Below are 26,582 nucleotides of genomic sequence, written 5' to 3' on the forward strand. Positions count from 1 at the left end.
TCCTCTGTTTATTAAGGAATCTTTTATTTCTCTATCATCCCAAGAACACACCTTCTGCAGCGTTTATTTTTTCTTTTTTTTCATTTTTTTTCATTTCTTTCTTCTTTTTATTAAGGAACTCTCATCTTATCTTTCTCTCTCACCCCAAGAACACACCTTCTAGAGTCCTTCTTCTTTTTTCTCCTTTCTTTCCCCTGTTTATTAAGGAATCTCTTATTTCTCTATCATCCCAAGAACACACCTTCTGCAGTGCTTCTTCATTTCTTTCTTTCTTTCTTTCTTCTTTTTATTAAGGAAATCTCACTTTATTTTTCTCTTTCACCCCAAGAACACACCTTCTGCAGTGCCTTTTCATTTTTTTTTTCTTTCTTTCTTTCTTCTTTTTATTAGGAAATCTCATCTTCTTTTTCTCTATTATCCCAAGAACACACCTTCAAGAGTGTTTTTTTTTTCTTTCTTTCTTTCTTTCTTCTTTTTATTAAGGAACTCTCACCTTATTCTTCTCTCTCACCCCAAGAACACACCTTCAAGAGTGTTTTTTTTTTCTTTCTTTCTTTCTTTCCTCTGTTTATTAAGGAACTCTCACCTTATTTTTCTCTCTCACCCCAAGAACACACCTTCTGCAGCGCTTTTTCATTTTTTTTTCTTTCTTTCTTTCTTCTTTTTATCAAGGAAATCTCATCTTATCTTTCTCTCTCACCCCAAGAACACACCTTCTAGAGTCCTTCTTCTTTTTTCTCCTTTCTTTCCTCTGTTTATTAAGGAATCTTTTATTTCTCTATCATCCCAAGAACACACCTTCTGCAGCGTTTATTTTTTCTTTTTGTTCATTTTTTTTCATTTCTTTCTTCTTTTTATTAAGGAACTCTCATCTTATCTTTCTCTCTCACCCCAAGAACACACCTTCGAGTGCTTATTTTTTTTTTCTTTCTTCTTTTTATTAAGGAATCTTGTTATTTCTCTATCATCCCAAGAACACACCTTCTGCAGCGTTTTTTCATTTTTTTCTTTCTTTCTTTCTTCTGTTTATTAAGGAATTCTCACCTTATTTTTCTATCTCACCCCAAGAACACACCTTCGAGTGCTTTTAATTATTTTTTTTTCTTTCTTCTTTTTATTAAGGAATCTTGTTATTTCTCTATCATCCCAAGAACACACCTTCTGCAGCGTTTTTTCATTTTTTTCTTTCTTTCTTTCTTCTTTTTATTAAGGAAATCTCACCTTATCTTTCTCTCTCACCCCAAGAACACACCTTCGAGTGCTTTTAATTATTTTTTTTTTCTTTCTTCTTTTTATTAAGGAATCTTGTTATTTCTCTATCATCCCAAGAACACACCTTCTGCAGCGTTTTTTCATTTTTTTCTTTCTTTCTTTCTTCTGTTTATTAAGGAAATCTCACCTTATTTTTCTATCTCACCCCAAGAACACACCTTCTGTAGTGCTTCTTCATTTTTATCTTTATTTGTTTTCCTTTCTTTCCTCTGTTTATTAAAGAAATCTCACCTTGTTTTTTTTCTCTCTCACCCCAAGAACACACCTTCTGTAGTGCTTCTTCATTTTTATCTTTATTTGTTTTCCTTTCTTTCCTCTGTTTATTAAGGAAATCTCACCTTGTTTTTTCTCTCTCACCCCAAGAACACACCTTCGAGAGTGCGGTAAGGAACGACCTCGGAACTGGCTGTCAGAATACGTCGTCCCAGGAACAGAAACTTTCTCTCGCGTCGAAAGGGAACTCGCCAACACGACGCTCACTTTCGCCACCGTCCATGTAAAGGGTTTTTTTTCTCTTTTGTTTTGTGGTTAAGGATTTTATTTGGGGGTTGGGGGAGTGTAGGGATTTTATTTTGGGGTTGGGGGAGTGGGTAGATATACGGGCTGGATATATGTTCATACAGTTATGCATACGTCTATATAAACATGCAGACATAATTGATACATACGTGCACAGACACACGTAAACGCACACGCACACACACGCACACGCACACGCACGCACACACACACACGCACATCGCACACGCACATCGCACACGCACACGCACATCGCACACGCACACACACACACACACACACACACACACACACACACACACACACACACACACACACACACACACACACACACACACACACACACACATTCTCTCTCTCTCTCTCTCTCTCTCTCTCTCTCTCTCTCTCTCTCTCTCTCTCTCTCTCTCTCTCTCTCTCTCTCTCTCTCTCTCTCTCTCTCTCTCTCCCTCTCTCTCCCTCTCTCTCCCTCTCTCTCCCTCTCTCTCCCTCTCTCTCCCTCTCTCTCCCTCTCTCTCCCTCTCTCTCCCTCTCTCTCCCTCTTGTCATCTCTTCTGCCCGGCACCCACCTCTACCGGGTACATTTTCCTTACCAACACTTAATCCTTAACACACTTAAGAATACTTACTCAACACCTTCTCTCACCTCCCAACGACCTCCTACTGTGCTTAAGAATCGCAATGGTTATTTAGACATTTACATCTCATATTCAGATATTCTCATACGGAGAATACCCACACACACATCTCACATTCAAGCCTTAACATACATTACTCAACATTTTACATACTTAACACACTTAAAAATACTTACTTAGGACTTACTTTTATCGTCTCCAGCCCCCTCCTTCACCATCCTAAAGAAAGTGTTGGTTTTAGGGTATCTACATCTTACGCTCAACCCTTCTCACTGTACTCAACACTTCATACACTTAAGAAAAAAAACTTTGTTAACATTTAAAACTGAATCAGCCTTTTCCACTCCTCTTTAGGGCCCAAAGAAAGTTTTGGTTTTAGAGTATCTACATGTCACGCTCAACCCTTCTCACTGTACTTAACACTTTACACACTTAAGAAAAAACTTACTTAACACTTAAAACAGAAGCTTCCTCCACTCCTCTTCAGCGTCCTCCTTGACAATCCTAAAAGAAAGTGTAGAATTTAGGATATCTACAACTCACACTCAAACCCTCTCGCATACAACTCAACACTTCACACACTTAACATAAAAAAAAAATACTTAAAACTTTAAAAACTTGAAACTTTTTTCTCTCCTCCTCAGCGCCCTCCCTTCACCATGCTTGAGAAACGCAGCGGTTCCTCAGAAATCCTTAAAGCAACTGGATTCTGTTTCTCGATGCTGGAGTTACTCGTCAAACAGCTGGGTTTCAAGTAAGGATTATGACGGAATATATATATGTATATATATATATATATATATATATATATATATATATATATATATATATATATATATATATATTTTTTTTTTTTTTTTTTTTTTTTTTTTTTTTTTTTTTTTTTTGTTAACGCTTTTTTATAGGATTATAATTCTAAGTATTGGTTATGATTATGGTCATTATGATTCGTATGATTATCGTGACGTTGTTATTGTGATTATTATTATAGTCATCTTTGCAATTAATATTATCATTTATATTTAATCATTATTCATTACTATTATTTTCATTTATACTAGCAGTGAATTGATTTCATGATTGTGTTCTCATCATTAATATATTTATTAGTGTCATTATAATTTTGATCATTTTCATAAACGGTATTGCCATTTTATAATTTGCTGTTATTGTTAGTATGATCATATCATCATTGTTATTACGATCAATATTATGATCATTATCATGTCATTATTATCAATTTTATCACTATGTTAACAATTACTATTTTCAACAGTATTATGAGTATCATTACCATTATTATTATGGTTATTATAATCATTAACGTTTTCGTTCTTATCAATATTATTCGTATCATTATCGTTATCACCAAGGTCATCATCATCAATTATCTTATATGTCTTCCTTTTTCTTTGACTTTTGTCAGGTATCGGCTGGTAGATGTTCCTGACGGTAGTTTTGGTGTCGAGGACGAAAACGGGAACTGGAATGGAATGGTCGGAATGGTAGTTAGAGGAGTAAGTACGTCGTTTGCAGTTTGTTTGTTTGTATTTCTTGTTTCATAATGTTTGTATTTCTTGCTTTATTACTCCTTGGAGACTCGAATTTCACCGTATACTTATTATCATCAATATCACCACTTGAACGAAGGAGAACTACCTTTTATCATCATTACCACCACTTGAACGAAGGAGAACCCCCACCCCCACCCCCACCCCAAAGAAAGTCGAGCCCATTCACCCCCCCCCCCCTAACCCCCAAGCACCTCTCCTGCAGGAAGCCGACGGCGCCATCGGGAGCTTCACCATGAGCCACTCGCGCTCCACCGCCATCGATTTCACGGCGCCCTTCTTCGAGGAACCGACGGGGATCCTCTTGCCGAAGCCCAGCAGCGGGTCCAAGATGACGGCCTTCCTCGCGCCCTTCTCCTGGCAGGTCGTTTACTCGCTGCTAGGTCATAGGTCATTTGGTCACGACGGAATGTGAGAAAGGGATACGTTGAATGTTGAAAAAAAAAACACTCTACTGTGTTGATACTATGGTAGAAAAACCCACAATGCACAACCTTCAATAAATCTAGTTTGTGTATTGTGAGTTTTTCTACCAAGGGATGTGTTATTTTGGGATGGGTAGTGGGTACTGAGGTGGAGCCAAGGTACCTGTAGTTGGGTGTACTTTAGCCAATGTACAGTTTTGGTGGAGGCTTTGGTGCTTTGGTGGAGGCACCTTAATGCCACATGAATAATGCAGAGAGAGAGAGAGAGAGAGAGAGAGAGAGAGAGAGAGGGGGGGGGGAGGGAGGGAGGGAGGGAGGGAGGGAGAGGGAGACAGTGAGAAAGAGAGAGAGAGACAGTGAGAGAGAGGCAGAGACTGAGGCAGACAGAGAAACAGACAGGAAAAGAAAGAGAAAGTAAGAAAGACTGAGACAATCAGAAAAAAATGAAAATAAGACATTCAGAGAGAGGGGGGGGAGAGAGAGAGAGGTAGGGAGACAGAGACAGACAGGAAAAGAAATAGAAAGTGAGAATGAGACAATAAAAAAAGGGGGGGGGGGGAATGACACATACAGAAAAAGAAAAAAACATCAATAAACCAACAGCAACAGCCCCACTACCGCCTTCTTTAACCATTGTAGGTATGGTTGGTGACAGCTGTGTTAGTACTGGTGGTGGGAATCCTCCTCTCACTGCTGTCGGCTCACTTCCCTCTCCTCTATCCTCACCGCGGGAAGCTACCTGGCAGAACCATTCAGTATATCACTTACACTGCCAAGGCGTTAGTCAGTCAGAGTATGTATATGTCTATATTTATCGTTATATTTTTTTCTTCTTCTTTTTACATAAGTAGGTATGGCATGTTATATCAATTATGCTTCTGTTTATCGGTTTGTCTAAGTCTTATGTATGATCGATTAGATTCTTTGGGACTTCATTGTTCATAAATTCCAGTGCATTCTTGAATTACGTTGGACTCCACGTGTTCATCTCACTCGCCTTCGTTCACAAGATTTTAATATATTCTGACTTGTTTGCTGTTCCAAAACAACGTTTCTATTGAGCTATGCATGCATAAAGAATTTCAGAGGCAATTTCTAGGCATTTTGATGTAAACTGCACTACTTGACATTAAAAAATCCGGAAATTTCCAGACCTAAGGAGTGCCGGATTTATGAAAATATCTTTTATAGTTATATATGCTGTATACAATTAACAGAAAATTACTACGTTCACCAACTAGATAAAACAGTTCTACAGAATTTCATTTCAACTGAATAAGACAGAGTTACATATCAATTAAACTAAACAAAATAGTTCTCAATTGACCAGGATGATCATTTTCATAACTGACAGTAACAGCGCTCCGAAATTGATGCCGGAAATCTGAAGGAACCGGACAATCGACAGCCGGATTTTTTAATGTCAACCAGTACCACTTTCTATGTTGCTTAGGACTGTAAAGATAACACTGTACCAAGCAGGAAGTCTAGGTTCTCATAGTAAAGAACATTTACAGCAAATTACACACTAATCTCATTCCAAAATTCATTAGCAATTGTATATAGCAAAGCTGTAATTACGATGTAGCTTATACATTATTCACATATCTGCATGTAGTGTAGTGTAGTGTCTAATAAAGCAAAATATTTCAAATTTCCAATATGACCGGGGAACATAACATATAGAACTTCACAAATGTTAAGAAAGACTGCGATTGGGTAATAACACATACTTCTATAACATAATACCTGGTAATTATATAACAGAACAATACTTTATGACAGAACAATACTTGTAACATTAAATGAGAACAATAACTCGTAATTCTGAAACAGAACAATACCTTGCAACTTTAAAAGAGAACAATTTTGTTACTCTATAAAAAAAACAATAACTCATAACTATAACAGAAAAATAACATAACTTTAACATTATAACTCATAAAACAATAACTCACGACTCTATAACATCATAATTCAAATATCTATAACATAACCCCATCTCTACAACCCCCTATAACCCAGGCAATACCATGAGGCAGACCAATGCCTCACGGGTTCTGCACAGCTTCTGGTGGCTCCTCGTCCTCACCCTCATTTACTCATACTCGGGGACCCTCATCGCCTCCCTCACCGCTCCTAAGCTCGTCAAGGTGAAGTCCTTTTGCTCTAACCTTGCAGTAAATGGTAATGGAAATCATTTTTCATAAATGTATAAATGTAAATGTAATGTAAGTACTCGTAATAAGTTTTTTTAAGGACGGGAGTAGCTGAGTTCATCTTCATTTCAGTAAATTAATATAATTTTGTCCGGATGGTATTACTAACACAAACAATAATTGTTTTTGAATCAAAGAAAAGGCGCTGCAGATCCAATACTTTTTTCAATTATTCCTTTACATTTCAATCGTTTTTAGAGCACATGCCGTTATGTAATTGAATATTGCCCTTTTGGATAGGAAAATATAAAACAAAATCAGTACGACCTCTCCAGATTGCCGATTCGCTGGAAGAACTGGTGAACCAACGGGAAATTCCGTGGACAGTCAAGCGAGGATCAGTCCACGAGACCTTGTTCGTGGTGAGTCCAAAACAACTAATCATTTCCGGTGATTATTAACGCATATAACTGTCGATTCGTACCGATACCATGCGTGTGTGATGCGCAGATACTCTCTAATTCATTCAGCGTATCTTCCTGGCTTGGCATGTAGCGGGCAGAGGCGGGAACTTACGGGAAAGTTGGCGATTTGTTAAGACGTCGGCCCAGCATTATGGCTTCGACCAACAATGGGGGCGTGGATATGGTCCGCACCGGGGATCACGCGTTTATTAAGGTAAGATTCCCCGTGCTCGTACTTATTTATTATCAGTGTTTTCCCTATTATCAAGTGTTTTATGTACCATAACACACGTGATAAGTAATGTCCGTGCTATCAAGTGTTCTATGTACCATAACACGTAATATGAAACGTCCGTGCTATCAAGTGTTCCATGTGAAAAAAGCACGTGGAATAACTACATTGTCAACAGATAAAGCGTATCCTTTTTCTCTTCTCTCGTGCAGGATATGTCGTTCCTAAAGGTAGCAATTGCCACGGACTACAAGAAGTGCCAGTGCTGTAAGTTTTCCTTGGCGAGGGAGACTTTCTTCAAGTCTTTCTTCGCCTGGATCATGAAGAAGGGGTCGGTCTACACGCAGGTTATCAATGCAAGGCGAGTGACACGAAAGAGAATTCTGATGATGAGAGAAATAGCAATAAATAACATAATTCATGATAATGAATGTGCTCTAATGATGTGCTGATCAATATTGAATTAATGGTGGCACTTTGATTTTTTTTCCAGATTTTTGCAGTACGAACAGACTGGATTCTTTGCGAAGTGGCAGCAAGAATTTTTCCCTCAAGACAACGAGTGCACTCGTCCGAGTCCAAGAGGTGAGAGAGAGACAGACAGACAGAGAGACAGACACACAGAGACAGAGAGACAGACACACAGAGACAGAGAAAGAGGGGGGATGTTTCGTCCTAGATAAATAGGGGTAATGAACGCAAAAAATAAAAACGCAAAGCAAAATCTCTTCTTGAAAAGTCCCTTATGAATATACCATTCCGGTATATTCACAAGTACATAATTTAGTGAACAGATATTAATCTACTACTTTCCACAGGACCGCGTAGTCTGGGCCTCGACGATTTAGTGGGATGCTTCACACTCCTTGGGACTCTTCTAACATTAGCAACCATCGTCTTCGTTGTGGAACTCCTGATGAACAACACTACTCTGTGCTTCTCGTTTCCTCTGACGTTCTTGCCGAATCCAGCTCTGAGACGTCCGTGTTCACAGGAAGAAAAGAGTAGAGATGTCACGCAAAAGAGCTTGTATGTTCAATGATGCTTTTCGAGAGAAGAAGAGGGAGTGTACGAATCCAGCTCTTAAGACGTCCGTGTTCACAGGAAGAAAAAAAGAATAGAAGTGTCACGCCAAAAAGCTTGTTTATTCACTTATCCTTTTCGAGAGAAGAAGAGGGAATGTATACGTCATTGAATCTTGTTTGTTTGTTTTTATCAACGGGTTTCAAGTGATTACCATATCCGCTGTTGATAAGCTGACTACCTGCCGTCGAAAGAGTGAATGTGATGTGTGTTTATTGACTTACAAAAATGTTCAGTAGTATAACGTACGTAGGAAAATCTGATAATGGTATTGTTATTATGTGTACATGATGATACGGAAAAACACATTTTGTATTTCCGTTTGTTTGGTCGACATCGCCTTTGTGATAAGGAATGCCTAATTAAGATAATAATACGTAGGAGAATGCTGTAGATATAATATTAGTTATAACATTGACGATTGTTGGTAAATAATGCAAGTGATTATTAAAATGATGCGCAACATATCGATATCTTTGTCTTAATGGTCAGTCATCGAATGAACATTCATGTCATGGAACCATTTTTTTTTCTCTAGGCCCACCTAAATGTTATTTCTAAACAATAACCTGGATAGATCTTATTATTCTGGGATTAGTGTTAGATTATGTATATATATATATTTTTTTTTTTTTTAATTGCATTTTTTTATGTAGATATTGTACCTTGTTATACATTAGAGAAATGTGTTTCCATTGCTGAATACAGTTGGTTCTGAAACATCAAATAGATTTTAGAAAGAAAAGATTCTGTTTACAAAATAATAATTACACAGGTGACTAAAGGGATGATATCGCTAATATTGTAAAAGTAATCAAGATGACGATAATGTTAATAGTAGTAGAAGTATCATTAGTATTTGCATTATAATTTATCAGTGCAATTACTGTCACATTTTTATCCTAATCATTGTTGCTATTTATTTTCCTTTTTATCACTACCGTCAGTCATCGTAAGGAATAACTGCAATCACAATTCCCATTTTCATATATAAATATCTTTCGCAACAAAAACTGAGATCAAAAACATAATATTGATGATAACGCTGATAAGGTACGTAATAATGATGGTAGTTACGATCAAGATGATACTGTTTGGAATAACATAAATTCAAATGTTAATGAGAATAATGATAATGAGGATGTATATCATCATAACGATAGTGATGATAATGATCTTAGTAATGATGAGAACGAGAATGATAGTATTTACAATAACAATGATGCTGTTAATGGTGATAACAGTAGTACTGATAATAGTGATTATAACGATGATAATAATTGAACACCATAATGACTATAAGAGTTATTATCATCATTATTATCATCTTTATCGTAATAGTAGTATTAACAACAAAGATAATTGCGATATGAATGATAAAAGTAATTATCACAATAATAGTAATAGAGATAAAGATAATGATCATGATGATGAAAATTATAAAGATAGTAATAGTAATAATAAAAGAAATAACAGAAATAGAGCAAGAATCAGTCATCCAATAGTAATGATAATGATAATAGTGATATGAGAAATGAAAATAGTTATGATGTCAGTCACGATGATAATAGCAGTAATAGTAAAGATAATAATAATGATAATGATAATAATTACGATAATGATAATAACAAAAAATATAATGATAACTGATAATATGATAATAATAATAATTGTAATAATGATGATAAATATGATAGTAATGATGACAAGGAATAAAAATGATAATAATGATCATAATAACAGTAATAATGATACCAATAGCGATATCAATGATAGAAATGGTGGTGAAATAATGAAAATAATGTTAATTGTAACAATATGAACGATAATGATAAAGGTAATAAGGATACTTAATAATAGAAACAAGAATAAAAATGACACTGATAATAACTGTTGATAATGATACTAATGATAATGGTAATAATGATAATCACGATAATAAGATATAATGATGATAATAATGCTGATGATAATGACAATGATGATAATAATTTCAATCATAACAGTTATACAAATCTAAATAGCAATGAGGGTATTCTTGATGATAATAATTGTAATGATGAATATGATAATAATGATAACAGAATAAAATGAACAACAAATATAGTAGTAGTAGTAGCAATAATAATAATAATAATAATAATTATTATTATTATTATTATTATTATTATTAGTATTATTATTATTATCATTATTATAATGATAGTAGTAGTAATAATAATAACAACAGTAACAATAATAATAACAATGATAATAATGATAATGATAATAGTAATAATAGAGATTATAATGATGATGATAATAATAATAGTAATAACAATAGCAATATCAATAATGGTAATAATGATAATGATGATAATAATAATGGTAATAATGATGATAGAAAATAAGGATAATTATCCATATTATCATCATTATTATTATCACTATTATAATAATGATAATGATAATGATATTCATAATCATAATCATAATATTGATAATAATAATGATAATAAAAAGATAATCACATCAACATCAATAATGATGATATCGGCGATGATAGCAATGATGACAATCATTGTACTCATTATGTATTTTTCGTAATCTCATTCTTATTTTCATTTTTGTTATGATAAGAATAAGAGTAAAAATTGCAATAGTAGCAATGAAATAGCGCGAAGGTATTGGTTCAAACAATATTTATCCCATTTGACTTATAAATATTCCAATTTAAAATATTGTCAGTGCAACGAAATGCATTGTTTGTTTACAGTATCCTAGGGATTTTGTATATAAAAGTTTACGCGCGTCATCTTATCCAAAGTTTTCAAAACATTACCTTTTGTGATAATTATGACGCTCCTCTTATGCATTCTCGTAATATATGTATTATTACGAATTTTACGTAAATTGATAATGAGAGCAGCTCTACTCTAGTTGTGTTTTGAATCGTGAGTCTTTAGCGTCATGGTCCCTAGCAAGCAATGGCAGAGGTGTGTTTGATGGCAGACGGGCGTTGAATGAGAAACAAATCTTTATGTAGCAGATTTGGCGTCTGGGAGGACTAACAGATTATGATGAGTGGGTCAGTTCAATCCTATGATTACGGAAAAACTTATGGAAAACGAGTTATTACTTACGAATTTGTCATATACGAATATGGTCACTTTTTTATTTATGATTGTGTTTGTTGTGTTAATTTTTTCTATTTATCGTGTACATTTGTGTCATGCTTTGAAGTGTCTGGATTTAGCACCCTATGATAAGAATGGGGAAGTACGGTAGTTGTTAAGGTTTATTTTAGGACAGAAATGGTTTTAATTCGCCTTGTTAATTTCATAATAGGCAGTGATATCAATAATCGTATGCCATAAGGTAATGTCTTTGTTACCATTGCGATGTTGTTTTTATTTTTACCATTTGAGATCTTGACATTCACAGTGTCGCTGGAACTTGACAACAGCATTTAAAGCCTTGTATAATTATTAAATACTTTTTTCCCCAAGAGAGTGTTAATAATGAAATTGATTATATAACAGGAAATAACTACTCAGGAAATAACTAATCTGGCATCTAAAGGCCTTGATTCTGATGACATGTAAACATCACCATAGAAAATAACAGGAATAATCTGATATGAATTTTATAGCTGATGTATAATTTGTTTATATATTTATTTTTTTATTTTGGGACAGTTTTACCTGATTGGCCAATCTAGAGATATGATGTGTTTTCACTTTAGCTGACAAGATAGTCGTAAGAAAGTAGTAAATGGTTGATAAAAGACATCTACTGGCAAGAGATATTTCAGCTATTTGTGTAAAGTACAATACTACAGCAGTAATAATTGGAGTGGATTCAATAACATTGGTGGTGCTCAGGAGAATAGTAATGTGAATTATAGGTTTAAAGTAAAATCTGGTGAGGATGAATGTATACCTAACAATGCTGTTGTTTTTATATAAGTAATTTATAGCCATAGATTAATCTTAAAAATAAAATTTCTAGGTTTCTCGATACGTAAACTATTTTGCATTTGCGTGTATGCATTGTCCATTGTGGTTTTATTTTATTGATTTTGTTTACACTTATATGGCTTCATAGGCACCTGGTCACCAAAGATTCAATTATTTCAGGTACCTGATATCACCTGTTTAAATGATTACTCAATTTTGGGGGATTTTTTTAAAGATGTTATTTTGGTTATCAGTATTAGTGTTATAATTATTGTTATTATTGTAACATTATTAGTAATTGTAATATGTATAGAAATGAAAACTTTTCTTTCCTAAAATTTCAGAAATGGGGTAAATAGGTTAAGGTAGCTAGACTCACATTGGTGATCAAGTACTACGAGAGGCATTTCTTTGTAGATGAACAATTAAAACAAAATTGAGGTGGGAAATATCAACAGGTTAAACTATGTTTCATCTCATTGTCAAATTTCCTTTTATTTTACTGTTACTTTCAGTGTGATTATTGAACTTACAGGTGGTGATGGCAGATGGGATCCAGTTTATCAAAGAGGATCTGTCTTTTACTACAAGAAAATGATTGCTTCAGATCAACTGTCTGGGTAAGGCAAATAGTATGATAGAAAGCAGTTTGGGCTTCATGTAACGTGTTAGATATATTGTTTAGTTTTCAATGCTTTATTTCAATATTTATAAACTAAGTTAAATTATTTCAGGCAAGAAGTGATCTTGAATTTCCTCAGATAGACCAGAGAAGCTTAGATTTCTTTTTCTTTTTCTTTGTCTATCCTCTCCCATGTATAAGATATGGTATTTGTGAAGTGAACCCCAGTATCTACTTCCATTTAACAGATGATAATGATGGGAAGAAACTTTCGTAGTCCACATGTTTACACAGTGACCATATATGTGTGTATGTGTGTTTGGGGGGTGGGGGTAAGCATTTGTTGACTTGGTGATGTTTACTCATGAGCATGACATGTAATAATGATGCATAGGTTTTTGAACTTTGATAAGTGATTACAGGCTTACCTTATCATTATTGTTATTATTTTTTTTCTTTCTTTCTTTCTTATTTTTGATTGATATTACTACTTCATTGTATTAATTCAAAAATCTCTATAACCACTTTCTTCTATCTCTTTTTAGTCCTGTTGTAAATGATTAACTTTCTTTCAAAAAATGTATAGTTACTCATTAAATGATTTAGACAGTGCATGATTTTATCACAGAAGTTGACTATATTGTAACCATTCTTTTATTAGCAGAGTGCAAAAGACCTCAGCAGGGTACTCCTATAGAAGGGTGCCAGTGGCCAGATCTCCCACCAGAAGACTGGATGCTCTGAAAGAAAAACATCAGGTAAGACAATAATATGTACACTGATTTTATGAAGTGTGATATAGACTCTGTTTCTTTGGTGTTATATGAGATGTGACATAAGTATTATTTTCTTTTTTATAATGAATCTGTGAATTATCAGTTAACCCAGTAATGTCGAGTAAAAAGTTTGGCAAGTGGACACAATCGTGGGATTATTGGTGCCCATCGATAGTTTCCTCTGTTTGCACCTGGCTCATTCATTCATACATTAAGCACCTAAAAGCTTGTATTTTAATACAATTTTTAGAGGTATAGGAATTTTTAAAGGTTTACCTTCACTTTATGGGCTATTGCCTAAAAGTTTTACCAAAGAAATGATACTGCTAGTATAGTAGAAAAACAAGCTCCATCTGAATGGTCATGTTTGATGCCACCCGCTACTTTGTCCACAACAGCCATGGCATGTACGTACATGCCATCTGGTGGGATGCAATTAAATAATATCTCCAAGAGATTTTGGGGTTTGCTTGGCATCCACTCCAGGGAGTATGTGCGGCTGTCTGGGCTTGCCTCTGGGTCCTTTTTCAGACACATATGGTGCATAGCACTAACTATGTCGCACCAATATATATATAGTTTTTTATCACTTGTATACAAAACATAATTTCCGTAAATAAGGATATGTAATAGTCTCTACCATACAGTAAAGTATCAAAGCTGGGAGAGGTGCAAGCAAATTGTACATGGTATATTAAGCAATAAAATATGGATTTATGTACAGAGATGAAAGATTGGAAAGTATTGGGAGATTTTCAGAATAAAAATATACAATACAGTATCATAATTACTATTCCAAACTTACTTGTTCCGTTCATAACAGAAAGAAAGGTGGGAATTATAACCTTATGATTGGTTTAGGGAGAGGAGGGCATACTATGGAAATGAGGTTATGAAGATGGTATGGTTGTTGTGATTGGAAAAAACTTGTCGGGTGGTATCAGATTTAGCCTATTGGTTGAGATTCCAAGTATCTCATTCATGGCAAAAAAAAGGATGTGAAAATAGCCCTGGATTTTTTGATGCCTTGTTAAAATAAATGCAATAATAGTGGTGAAAGGAACATTAAACAAAAATGCAGCAAACCATGATTGTGGCAAACAGGACTTCAGGGGTTAATGCTTCTTGTGGTAATACAAAGTAATAACCTTTTTTTTATTCCCTTCATTTTGTTTTGTGTTTTTTAATCTGAAAAGAATAAAGAAGGGAAAAGAGTGTGGCAGACTTTATACATGTCTAAATTTCAGATGTTACTGGAGTCAATGAGAAAGCAGTTTAACATGGAAGTGAGTGTGGATACGAGAGAAACAGAGCATCTCGGAGAGGAATCAGTGAAAATTGCCAAGAAGCAGGTAACGTCATCCAGAAATTGCAAACCCTTATCCCAAGGACAAAGAAGTGAAGCTCAAGATGCCAACGTGACAAAGAGAGAAACCAAAGGCAGCAGTGAAATTCAGTTAGACTGTTATGTCAAACTCATTCCACTGAGAAGTAGTCCACGAAGAAGTGCGAAAAGTACAAAGAAGGAGGAAGAAGTAAGTACGCAGGATAATCTTTGCCTATCATTTTTATGAAGTGATTAAAATTCAAGTGTAAATTTGAGAGTAATAACCCAATAATGCTGGGGACAGCATTTACATACATGCCATACCCACTTAGAGTTTGGTTCATTTATTGTTTTTATACATAGATGGCTCCACAAGTACTTAGTCACCAATGATCCAAATACCAGTATTACCTATCTCACCTGTTCACCTTTTTCCTTGATTTTTGGAAATATTTTCTTTTGTCTTGTATTCCTGTTAGTTATGTTAATAACAATATTATAGTCATTATGTTTACAATTGTTGATAACAGCATTAATGTTGATAGCATTAGTATGAAAAAAAACATTTTTCTTGTAAATTCAAGGAAAGGTGAAATCAGGTGAGGTCATAAGGTCAGTTAATTGACTCAGTGATGGCTAGGCCTAAGCACTTGAGGAGCCATCTATGTGTGATAACATTTTACAAAACAGTACTGCAATGAACACTGCATTTCCCCGGCAGCTTTAGGTTAATCAAGATCCTGGTTAACCTTGCTATTATTTGGATATTAAAAACCATAGTGAAGACTGATTCTATCAAAATAGTGTCAAAATAACAGTTCTTCAGTGAACTAAGAAAATAGATACAGCTTTGCAGCCATCAAAGCTATTTTGATGTATCACTGGTTGCCTCCTATGTACTGTGGTAGATTCAACAGGTTTCCTATCAGTAGCTTCCTTTTTAATAAGATCTTATCAGAAGCACTTGTTTCTATTGTTATTGTTATTATTATTGTTGTTGGGATTGTTATTATTATTTTTTATTATTATTGCTATTCATATTGTTGTTATATCAGGTTTCCTCAGATACAGTATGTGCCATTTTATCCTTATCAAAAAGCATTTGATTTAATATGTAAAATCTTAAGATAACTTTTAAAGTATCTAGTGGACTCTTTACATTTTGTAATGATTGCAACATCAGGAAAGCTTGAATATTATGCCGCATTAGTATAGGATGGTTCTTGAATGGTTCTGTATTGTAATGATTAATAGTATTATTATTATCATTATCCCTGTAAGTACAATAGATTTTTGAGCCAACCAAACCTAGCCCATTAGCCATGGGTATTTGTACTGTTTACTGAATTTGTGGGAATTTTGTTGCTCACAGATGGCTTCACAAGTACTCAGAGAGTCAATTTATAGGCTGTATGGGACCTCACCTGATTGAATGAGGAAATTTCACCTTAAAAGTATTAACCTTTAATGTGAAAAAAATGTTTATTAGAATTTCACTTAATGAAGATGACTTTTCAGGTATTGGCAACAGAAGTGGTCCACCTTGATGTACCAAACACCTCTCCACAGTACAAGAAAATGGCTGATGTAGACCAGTTTTCAAAGTAAGGAAGATCCTAAAGCTAACGTGTCAGGCTTGGCTTTCGTTTGTTTTGTTTTTCAAGATCTAGTCATGTCTGATACATTTTAGTTTTGCCTTTAGTAATTTTCTTTGGGTTTGTTTCCTCTATTTCTCTCCCCAAATTCTATGGTAAGCATTGCCATTATTTTTTTTATCTGTCTGTCTATCTGTATATAATTCAAATTGATGGTGTGAGGAAACAGAATCTCCTCCTTAATAGGTGTTTGTGCAACTAGACAATAAGAAACAACAGGCAGAGGATGAAATTTTCAGAGACACTAAGAATCAGGCCTTTAAATGTGGTCGGGCCTTATAAAAGGGACTCTGAAAGTGTTGAAATGGGAAGATTTTTTTAAGCGAGGAAATTTAGACTTGTTAACTTTGTGAAATGAAAGGGAAGTGAAAGAAAGAATGGAAAAGTGTGTAATGTAGGAAAAATGGGGTGGATGTAAAATGATAATTAGTGAATGAAGGAAGAGGAAGGTATGTGAAGTAGCTACAAAGAAAAGAAAAGCTTTTGAGCACTGTTTAAGTGGCAGTAATGAATGGACTTATATACAGAGAAATGAGAAATAAAGTGATAAGATGTTGCAAGAGGATATAAAAGAAATGTTATGAAAAGTGTTGAAGTGTTTAAGAAATACATTCATTAGTGTGTATACAACAGACAGGGGAAGTGAATGTGAAAGAAGACTGACATTGAAGTTAAATGGGGAGATGTTGGAAGTGGGGGGGGGGGGGGGGGGGATTAAGTACTTTTGGATTTCATGTGTCAGAGAGTTTGAGTTAGGTGGAAAAAGTGAGATATAGAATGGAAGAGGCAGGGGAAAAAACTTGGTGGAGGGAAGAAAAGAATTTTCTCTTTCTTGATCTAGATAGAAAGGAAATATTGTAGGTTATAGAACCAGCACTTCAGAAAGTAATGATTCATAGTAATCCTAGTCTTAGTCAGCAAAGTTATGAAAACCATCATTATTACTTTTCTTTTCTTTTGCATGTATCTATTTTCTGTTCTTCCTTTAGGTACTTTCATGTTATTTGTTTACTACTATATTTTACATTATTACTTTGAATCATATATATTTTTGCATGGTTTTTAAGTTATAACAAGAAACAAAATTGCTTTAGAAGATTGCTGCATAAAAATGTATATGATTGTCATAAACCTATATAAAAGTAAAAATTCTTTTATTAACAGATTACCAAATACCTCACCAGGGAATCCACAGAGACGGGTGTTAGTTCCCAGGTCTGCCACCAGAAAGTCAGGTGCTCAGAAAGAAAAACAGGTAAGGGAATAGCCATTTGATGGAATACTGAATTGCATATGGTAGATGTTTTTCCAGAATTTTGTTTATTTGTGTTATTACAAGTCTGTAAATCTGTTCCTAAATGATCCATAGACAAGCAGAAAAAAGAAGCATAGCAGTATCCTTTTTTTCAGTTATCAGAATTGAAATCTATTGATAGCAGAGAAACATGCAAAGAGGTTAATTGGGAGAAATCAGTGAAAATTGACCAGAAGCAAATAATTTCATCCAGAAGTTGCAAATCCACAGCCAGTGGACTGAGAACTGAAGCCCAAGAAATCAACAAGACAAAGAGAAGAAATCCCAAAGGTGCTGGGAAGGAGGAACAGGTAAACACTGTGAGATACATGTTTTATTGAATATTATTGCTTGTTATTTTCTTTATTACTTTTATTATTGTTACTCTTGTTATTGCTGTTGCCATTGTTATTGGTATTCATATTATTACATAGGACATTGGTTTATTCCATTTATTCCTTTTATTGCCATACCCTGTTATAAGTCCCACTATCCTTGGGGTAGAGCTCTTATAAATAAAAGTAGATGAACTCCTGTTATTTATATTATCAGGGGCTATTAAAAATAATATGAGTATATTTTGATAAATTCCTGTAATTCAGTTTCCGTTCTCTCATACTTCAAATCTCTTTGGATGCTCAGTCTGCAGAGTGAAAAAATTATTTCCTGAATAAGGATGTAGCTAGGGTGTCCCAAAAGTTACGTCAGTATAAGCTGTTTAGTGTAGGGGATGCCTCATATTGTGTAATGAAGGTGTTTCATAAGTACTGTTTAGAATTTAGACTTTTATTAGCTTTAATGGATTCTCTATTGTCACTGTAATACCCAGCAATAGCAGTCAGTGCAAGTCAAGACACATTGTATCTCACTTAAGATTCATACTAGTAAGATGCTACCTAGGCACTGCTGGTTAGCTTGAGTCAAAAGTTCTAACAACAATCAACTTGTCCCTGGGTCCAGGAGTTGGTTTAGGAATTCACACCTTAATGCCAAAGTCCATTAGACCTATATCCCCCCATAGGACTGAAAAGAACTTACCACCCATGTTGTTTTCACTTTGCCAAATGCATAGGCTATCACTCTATGAGGCACACTAGTATTGCTATATATTTGTTTGTCATTATTCTTGTCTGTGTCAATGCTGGTATTGCTGTTGATACTTTTGCTTTTATTTACTATTTCTCTTGGCCCTTGTAATAGTAGCATCGTATATTTGTTTGTCATTAGTCTAGTCTGTGACCATATTGTTATTACTGTTGTTATCATTACTTTTATGTACAATTACTTTTGTCTCTTGTAGTGCTGATATTGAAGATGCTCACCTCCATTTCTGGGTTCGCCTAAAGATTAGAAAATAGGGATGTTTGGTCCTAAAATCAGAAATGATTGTCAAATCTTTTTTCTTAGGTGGTGTCAACAAATGCCATGAAGCAGGATATGCCAAATGCCTCAGCACATTATAAGAGAGTGGCTGTTGCAGAGTAAGTTTTAACACTGATATTTCTTCCTTTGGTTTTGTCTTGCATTTATTAACTGAATGCCACTGTGAAAATTTTAGTGTTTGCTGTCATGTTTTGTGAAATGTGTCTACCCGTAGTGGCTCCACCAGCAAGGAGTCGATTAGTATACCTCACTTGATTTCACCTTTCCTTTAGTTTTCAGGGATTTTTTTTTTCTAATGCTTTCAATATCCTAATTGTTATTATTTTATAAACATTATAATTATTATGATGTGATTAACATTACTAATAACAATATAAGATGAAAAAAATATATTTCCAAAAATCAGGAAAAATGGGGTGAACAGACAAGACAGGTTATACTAGTGACTAAGTGCTTGTTGAGCCATTTATGTGCAAAGACAGTTGATAAACTAAATTCACAGTGGGTATAGCATGTACTTTGATGCTATTCCCATGGTAGCATCAGGTTAATATAGCAGATTTTAATGTGATTATTCTATCATAATCAGTTTAACCTGATGCCACTAGGGATGGCATGCAAGTACATGCTATGCCCACAGTGAGTGGGTATAGCATGTCTTTACTCATGATCTTCTTAATGTAATATAGATCATAAGTTCTGATGCACTTGTCTTTCACAACCAACAGAGTTCAAAATGCATCAAGAGGACAGATATATCGTCAGTGGCCTACAACTGTAAATTCTCTTAAAGCAACACATCATGTGAAAGAAAAGCAAACCGTAAGAGCTCTAAATGTTTCTATGTTGTTCATGGACCTTTTTAACTCATGCACACCAGGTGGCATATATTCATGCCATGACACAGCCACATGGTGAGTGGTAAGTATCCAGGCCAAGCACAGTCATGCCTGATATGGACTGAACTGTCATTTGCTTATTTGACCTTGAATGCAGTTATTGAGGAGGTACAGTACTCCAATGTAGTTTGAAATTTTCTTTTTAGTCACTTGTTTTAAAATTATACATAGTGCAGTTATATCATACAGTGGGGAAAATAAGTGTCCTATATGTTGTATCATTTGTTCAAATAGCTAACTGTGAGCATATTGTTGAGTTTGGTATAAGTAAAAGCCATCGTTACTGGGTTCATATGTATAACCTATTAGGAACTAGGCTTTCCTTATGTTGCTTTTATCTATTATTTTTTTATGATATCCTGATTTCAGAGTTATAGTAAATGAGATTTGATAATTTTCTATTAATCTTTTTTTTTTTTATGCTAGCTGTCTTTAGATGTAATTAGCTTTCACCTTCCGTCTTCATAATATGAACATAGGCCATGTGTGACATTTTGATGGCATGCAATATCTGTGTTTTTATTCACCAACTTCAATTTTGTTTTGTTTTTAGTCTCTGAATACAAGCCTCAAGGCTTTTGAAATTTTAAGAAATGTACTGCAGAAAGGTTTAAAATTATTACCTTTTTACACATACGACAGTTAGCGTATCTTGGGTCATTTAGGCATGAGTGGAGGCATGTACATGCAATGACATACCTCATATTACGAAGACTGCATCTTTGAGAATGAAAATTATAAACACCTAAGTTTATGCTTTTTTTTCCTGTCATTTCTACTTATTCCAGATTCTCAAGTCTATGAGGGAGCAGTTTAACATGAAACCACCAAAGAATCATCAGGAAGAAGAGTCTGATAAGCTTGGCAGTTACAATGGAAAGATATTTGTAAGATGTTTAGAAGGGCATTCATTGCTCATTCTTTAAGGTCTTGTTCTGTAGCCTCTTAGTAAATAGTAAATTCCTGTCCTAATGATAAAGGAAAATGAGGTATATTGTCTGGATCTTTATTTTTACCATTGTTTTACATGCAAATAGTAATAAATTCTTTCTTTTGCAGAAGATTCTAGAGTCCATGAGAGAACAGTTTAATGGAGAAATGCCATTGAATAAGGACGTAGAAAGAAAAGAGACAGATGGAAATAGTACCAGTGAAGAGGACCTGCCCAAGCATAACAGCTCTCTCTCTGGTCAGAAAGTTCCTCCAAGGTCTAAGCAAGAAAGCCAGAGTGTAACGAGCATTAGCCCCAACATCTCCGTTAAAATAAGCAACAAGAGGAATATTATAGGTGACAGAAAAGGGGGATCTTCTGAGTGCCCAGCTGTGGCAAGGAAGACATCTCAGACAGAAAGAAGAAAAAGACAGTGCAAGGAAACATCAGTCATATAAGCAGGCATGTGTCTAAGGATCATTAGAAAGTGTTTATAAATTAAAGGGACCCATTCCAAGGTGTCAACTCTGTGTGTGTGTGTGTGTGTGTGTGTGTGTGTGTGTGTGTGTGTGTGTGTGTGTGTGTGTGTGTGTGTGTGTGTGTGTGTGTGTGTGTGTGTGTGTGTGTGTGTGTGTCTGTGTGTGTGTCTGTGTGTGTGTGTGTGTGTCTGTGTCTGTGTGTGTGTGTGTCTGTGTGTGTGTGTGTGTGTGTATCTGTGTGTGTGTGTGTGTGTCTGTGTGTGTGTGTGTGTGTCTGTGTGTGTGTGTGTGTGTGTGTGTGTGTGTGTCTGTGTGTGTGTGTGTGTCTGTGTCTGTGTGTGTCTCCAGAGAGAGTACACACCTCTCTATGTGCAAGATTTCTTAATGTGCTTTATTTTTCAAGATGCTCCTTGACTGCATAGTACATATAAAACAACAACAATAGCAGACACTGAGGGATTCCTTGTGAAAATTATTGCTGAAGCTATAGCATTGGGTCTGATTTATTTTGTAGCATTGAAGTCTTGGACCAATGTGTTTATTGAGTATTTTTAAAAATCTCTAGTTGCTGGAAGGAGGTGATATAGTCCTGGAATTTATGGGAAAGTTAATATATTGAGATAGAAATTTATGGGTTATTTATTCATTGCCCAGAGGTTAGTTGATTATATTTTGATGATGGATTACATCTAAAGATAAATGAAAGTTGGAACTAAAGGATTCATGGCCAGTATAATGCATTGTAGAAAGTGAACCTGCCAGGATTTTTTTTCTTGTAAAATGTTGTGGAACCATGTGTTGTTTGCTGTGTATTTGATAGTAAGTGAAGTTACAATTTGAGTAACTTCTAGTTTTCTACAGTATATTTGCTTTTTGTTTTTGTTTTTTAAACAATTTGTTATATAAATTGTCAAATTTGTTTGTCTCATAGGGTTTGATGTCATGACACAAATTCCTCAAAGTTTGCTAAAAACTTGTGTCCAACTTACCAAAAGGTATGAACTATGGATGGAATTTGATATAAAAATTGACTGCTTTTAATCCACTTGCGATGGGTATCACACATGTGATGCCTCGAATAAGGACCATGGCTGGGTGTCCCACCGGTGCGATGCTAGATTGGAGCTTGCGCTCTGATTTTGTCACCCGAGGTGGGTGGCACCTGGTCAGGTTCCCGAACTGGCCCGCGCACCAATTTTGATACAACCCGGAAAAGACCATCGTGGGTGGGTTAATTATAGGAAATACATAGCAGGCAAAAAAATGTGTAGACAAGAATATACAACTGTAAAGGGATGAGATTCAAAAATCAAAAGACAGACAGAAGGACAACACAAATGTAAAGCATAGTTTAACAGTTTTTATACCAATATCTGCCAGGAACATGTAATGTCCACTGTAGTATCATTCTGTGAAATATTTTTACATATAGATAGTCTGATAAGTGCACCAAGGAGTCACTTAGTAAGCCTATGTGACCTCACTTGATGTCACATATTCTTGACCCCCCCCCCCCTCCCAATGCCATGCCAGTTGTTGTTAGAGGGAGGGTGGGTGCATAAGGAGACCGTCGCGCTGAATTTTTGACAAATATTTATTAGCTAGCTGGCAATTCTGCTTACTGCATCAGCTGTTAGCCACAACTAAGAGACAAGGTGGACAGTCACCACCAAAGAGTCAGAGGGAGAGGCTGTGCATCTCCTGCCTCCGTGACACCATCCCATAGACGTACCCTTGATGTGCCATCATCATACACTAAGAGGACACTACTAATGATAGATGTTATTCCTGTAACTAACACAATATGATGAGAAATGCATCTCAATCACAGTCGTAGCAGTTATTTATTCGTATGAAATGCCTCACATACTGTAAAGGCACTGCGAAGCCTGTCATGACACACGGTACTTCTGCAATTGTGCAGTTATTGCCATACTAAAGGGGGGAACCAGGTATCAGCTACACTTCAGAATACTATGTGAATGCCATAGAATGCATCAATATTGATGCAGAGATCAGATTTCTAAAAAGAAAAGGAAAAGAAAATGGAGGGGAAAAAATGCTCAACTTCAAAGCCTGATATCTCAAAACTACACCTTTGTCAACATTTTGTCTCCATAACTACTTGGGTGATTCTAATGGGGTTTGGATCATTTGAAAGCTGAATAAATTTGCCCAAAGCGATTTTCATTTTAGGTGATAGAAGTTCATATCTTAAATTTTATTTTCATAAGACAACATTTAGAAAAAATAAATGCCCACTAAACTTAGTGGGAAATTGCAAAATCAGACTGGCTAAGATTTAGGTATTGCAAGATTTTTTTTTTTTTTTTTTTTTTTTTCCAACAGTTTCAGTCGATGGATAAGTGTGACATAAGAAATATTGTGATTATTCAAAGCCTTGTTTATTATCCAAATGATATGAAATTTGATGGTGTAAATCTCAGTATACATATATATAACATATTAAAAAATCACAAAAGTCTGATCATATTTGACGAACTTCGTTCTTGAGCTTGAAGGCCCCCTTAAAAGATGGAGACTGAGGCCCAGTGCAGGGGATCAACTAGACTGCAGTCTTCTCTTCTTATCCTTTCCTGTTCTATCTCTTCTCCAACCCCTTCTACTATCCACTTCCTAAGGTGCAAGAGGTGTGTTGAAAGGATGAAAGGCTGATATTGTGCCTGTCATGAAGGGCCAAGGCAAGGCACAGGCTCGGTATTCCCGTTTAGTTGTCTAGCCCATGTCCCACAAGGGGACCCTCCGGGATAGACCATTTCTTCCCCCAACATTCTCCAGGCTGACCATGACCAGTAATGAAGATTTTGTACCATTATTAGGGGCAGTGAGGCTAGTCTCACAGAACTTAATCCCTCCATTTCCATGACCCATTTACTCTGATAACACTCTCCTCTTCCAGCAATGATTCCAAAAACAGGTAGGCAAAGTTTCCTTCAGCAGTTGCCCTGATCACTCCTGCCTTGTCAACATTACATCTGAATCCCAAGCTAAAGGATAATCTACTCTGAATGACTTCAATGGCAAATCTATTCATGCACAGCCTCATCTTGCTCTTAATTCTTGTACTGGAGCTGTCTCCATCTCCCCAGCAGACTGCCCTGTCTATGACAAGAATAAGTGAAATTCTGGAGAAGACTTACTCCCCTGCTTTGTTAGCTATGATACCGTATCAGTACAATGCTACACCATTCCCGTAGAGGTCACTGTAAGTCCTCACCCAGTATTGCCAAGATTACTTTCCATTGACATGAACTCCCTCATGGCATGTATTGGTCGAGAGTCCGTCCCTGTCTGATCACATCAACCCCTCCCTTGTCAGTGTCAGAATTGTTGGCGTTTAGGCCACTAGGCCAAACACTGCTGCTCTGCACAATCACGCACATGTGCCAAATGTGGAGGCTCTGATAATGTATTTTATAGGGGCTGCCCTGTCTACAATTTTGAGTCTGAGGTTGCAATTCTTAGATTCAAAAGTAGAGGCCAGACAGGAAGCACACAGACATGGTTTTTCTCTTACTCCCTACTCCACTGCTGTTCTTCGCTCCGCCCCTAAGCATTCCACCCCATCTTCTTCTGCAGTATCCTCTCCAACATCAGCCTCTTCCCCTACCACTCAAACATCTGTCCCCTCTTCTCCCCCTCATAAGAAAACCTTTGTGTTTCAGATCTCCCCAACTGACTCCACCTCAGAAAATCTTGAGGACATTCAAAAATTTCCAATCATGACCTAGGATAACATGCTTACACCTCATAAATCCTCCAATCTCTCTGCCCCCATTCCCTATACACTCAAAGTGACTGCTGACATCCATCCTCCATCCACTAACCTTTCCTTGAGCTTTCATTCCTATTGTTTGTATGGTCTTGTTATTATTATTGCCATTATGATTATTATCATGTTATGAACATTACCAGAAGCAATATTAAAATATATACTTTTTTTTTCCATTAAGGGAAAGGGTAGACAGATAGGTAAGACCAGTAATTGACTCCTCGGTGACTTGACCTTTTGTAAAGCCATCCACGTGCAAAATAAATCAGTAAACTAAACTTACAGTGGGTATAACATGTATGTACAGTCAACCAAACTGAAGATATCTCACTCCACAAATCTTTCGCCCAAACTGCATCAACTAGCAACTCAGTCATTGCTGCACACAAGGATGTGCCGAGTTTAAAGGTATTTTCATCTGGCCATGATAAATATAACAACACATAATTGCTGGTGATTAGCAAATTTTATATACCCAGATTTTTCCTACATTTTTTTCCTATTTTCAGACAAATATTTGTTTATCTGTTAGATAAGATGTTATCCCTAGGGTGAGTGAAAAAGTTTTGCTTCAAATTGTTTTGTGGTGCAGATTTTAGATAATCAAAATATTAACACTACTTTTTTATTGATATTAGAGTATTAATATTAGAATGGATGAGTTGCCAGTCCCTGTTTACACATTTAAGGTGATCAAAAGTCACAGGGAATCGAGACATCTTCACTTCAGGTGACTGTATGGACCATTCCTAGTGGCAGTGGGTCAAGTATTAGCTAAGACAGTAAGATAATAAAATCTTTAAGGCCACACCAATTTTATTAGTTGCTTCTCAGATTCACCACTTTAATTTTTTGCATTTTGAAAGAAAAAAAAGATTAAGGCCGAACCAGAAGCCACTACAGGTTTTGCTTTTGCAATCCTGTAAATATTATCACTATGAAAGGCACATGCTGCCAGAAACCAGTCAAGAGAGCTTCTTTGTTGTCACATTCTAGAGGACAACCAATCAGGAAGCGTCTTATTTTTCAAAACAGTATGTGCCTCAAAAGGTTTTGTTGTGTGGTGGTTTGTGCCATTCTAAACCCTAGAACTAAACTAAACTTATAGTTTTAAACTATAAG

At 35.6% G+C, this 26,582-nt stretch overlaps 3 protein-coding genes across 5 annotated transcripts in view; all 3 read left to right on the forward strand.

The window, feature by feature from the left end:
• LOC138864508 (uncharacterized) overlaps positions 1–4,673 on the forward strand; it is a 23,318-nt gene extending 18,645 nt beyond the window's left edge. The window contains exons 5-8 of the mRNA XM_070131674.1: positions 1,636–1,768; positions 3,074–3,183; positions 3,856–3,946; positions 4,206–4,673. Coding sequence (XP_069987775.1) covers positions 1,636–1,768; positions 3,074–3,183; positions 3,856–3,946; positions 4,206–4,415 — 544 coding nt within the window. The 3' untranslated portion in view covers positions 4,416–4,673. The remainder of the gene's footprint in view (positions 1–1,635; positions 1,769–3,073; positions 3,184–3,855; positions 3,947–4,205) is intronic.
• Positions 4,674–5,718: 1,045 nt separating this feature from the next.
• LOC113821179 (ionotropic receptor 93a) lies at positions 5,719–8,834 on the forward strand. Its single transcript, XM_070131599.1, has 6 exons — positions 5,719–6,578; positions 6,920–7,006; positions 7,140–7,262; positions 7,493–7,725; positions 7,774–7,865; positions 8,099–8,834. Exons 1-6 carry the CDS (start codon positions 6,459–6,461, stop codon positions 8,320–8,322), a joined length of 879 nt encoding a protein of 292 aa, XP_069987700.1. The 5' UTR covers positions 5,719–6,458; the 3' UTR covers positions 8,323–8,834.
• Positions 8,835–11,328: 2,494 nt separating this feature from the next.
• On the forward strand, positions 11,329–23,713 carry LOC113821173 (centrosomal protein of 164 kDa). 3 transcript variants are annotated; one of them, XM_027373643.2, is made up of 11 exons: positions 11,329–11,430; positions 12,837–12,921; positions 13,585–13,681; positions 14,947–15,234; positions 16,545–16,630; positions 17,846–17,936; positions 18,092–18,286; positions 19,383–19,456; positions 20,087–20,180; positions 21,046–21,144; positions 21,317–23,713. In XM_027373643.2, the coding sequence occupies exons 2-11, from the start codon at positions 12,896–12,898 to the stop codon at positions 21,644–21,646; spliced, it is 1,380 nt and encodes a 459-aa protein (XP_027229444.2). In that variant the 5' UTR covers positions 11,329–11,430; positions 12,837–12,895; the 3' UTR covers positions 21,647–23,713. The 3 variants fall into 3 exon arrangements, with proteins under 3 accessions (XP_027229444.2, XP_027229445.2, XP_069987525.1); XM_027373644.2 differs by having other exon boundaries at positions 13,588–13,681; XM_070131424.1 differs by lacking the exon at positions 21,317–23,713 and having other exon boundaries at positions 20,087–20,279.
• The last annotated feature ends 2,869 nt before the right edge of the window (positions 23,714–26,582 follow it).

Source organism: Penaeus vannamei, chromosome 16 (genome assembly GCF_042767895.1).
Source record: "Penaeus vannamei isolate JL-2024 chromosome 16, ASM4276789v1, whole genome shotgun sequence".
Taxonomy (NCBI): Eukaryota; Metazoa; Arthropoda; class Malacostraca; order Decapoda; family Penaeidae; genus Penaeus; species Penaeus vannamei.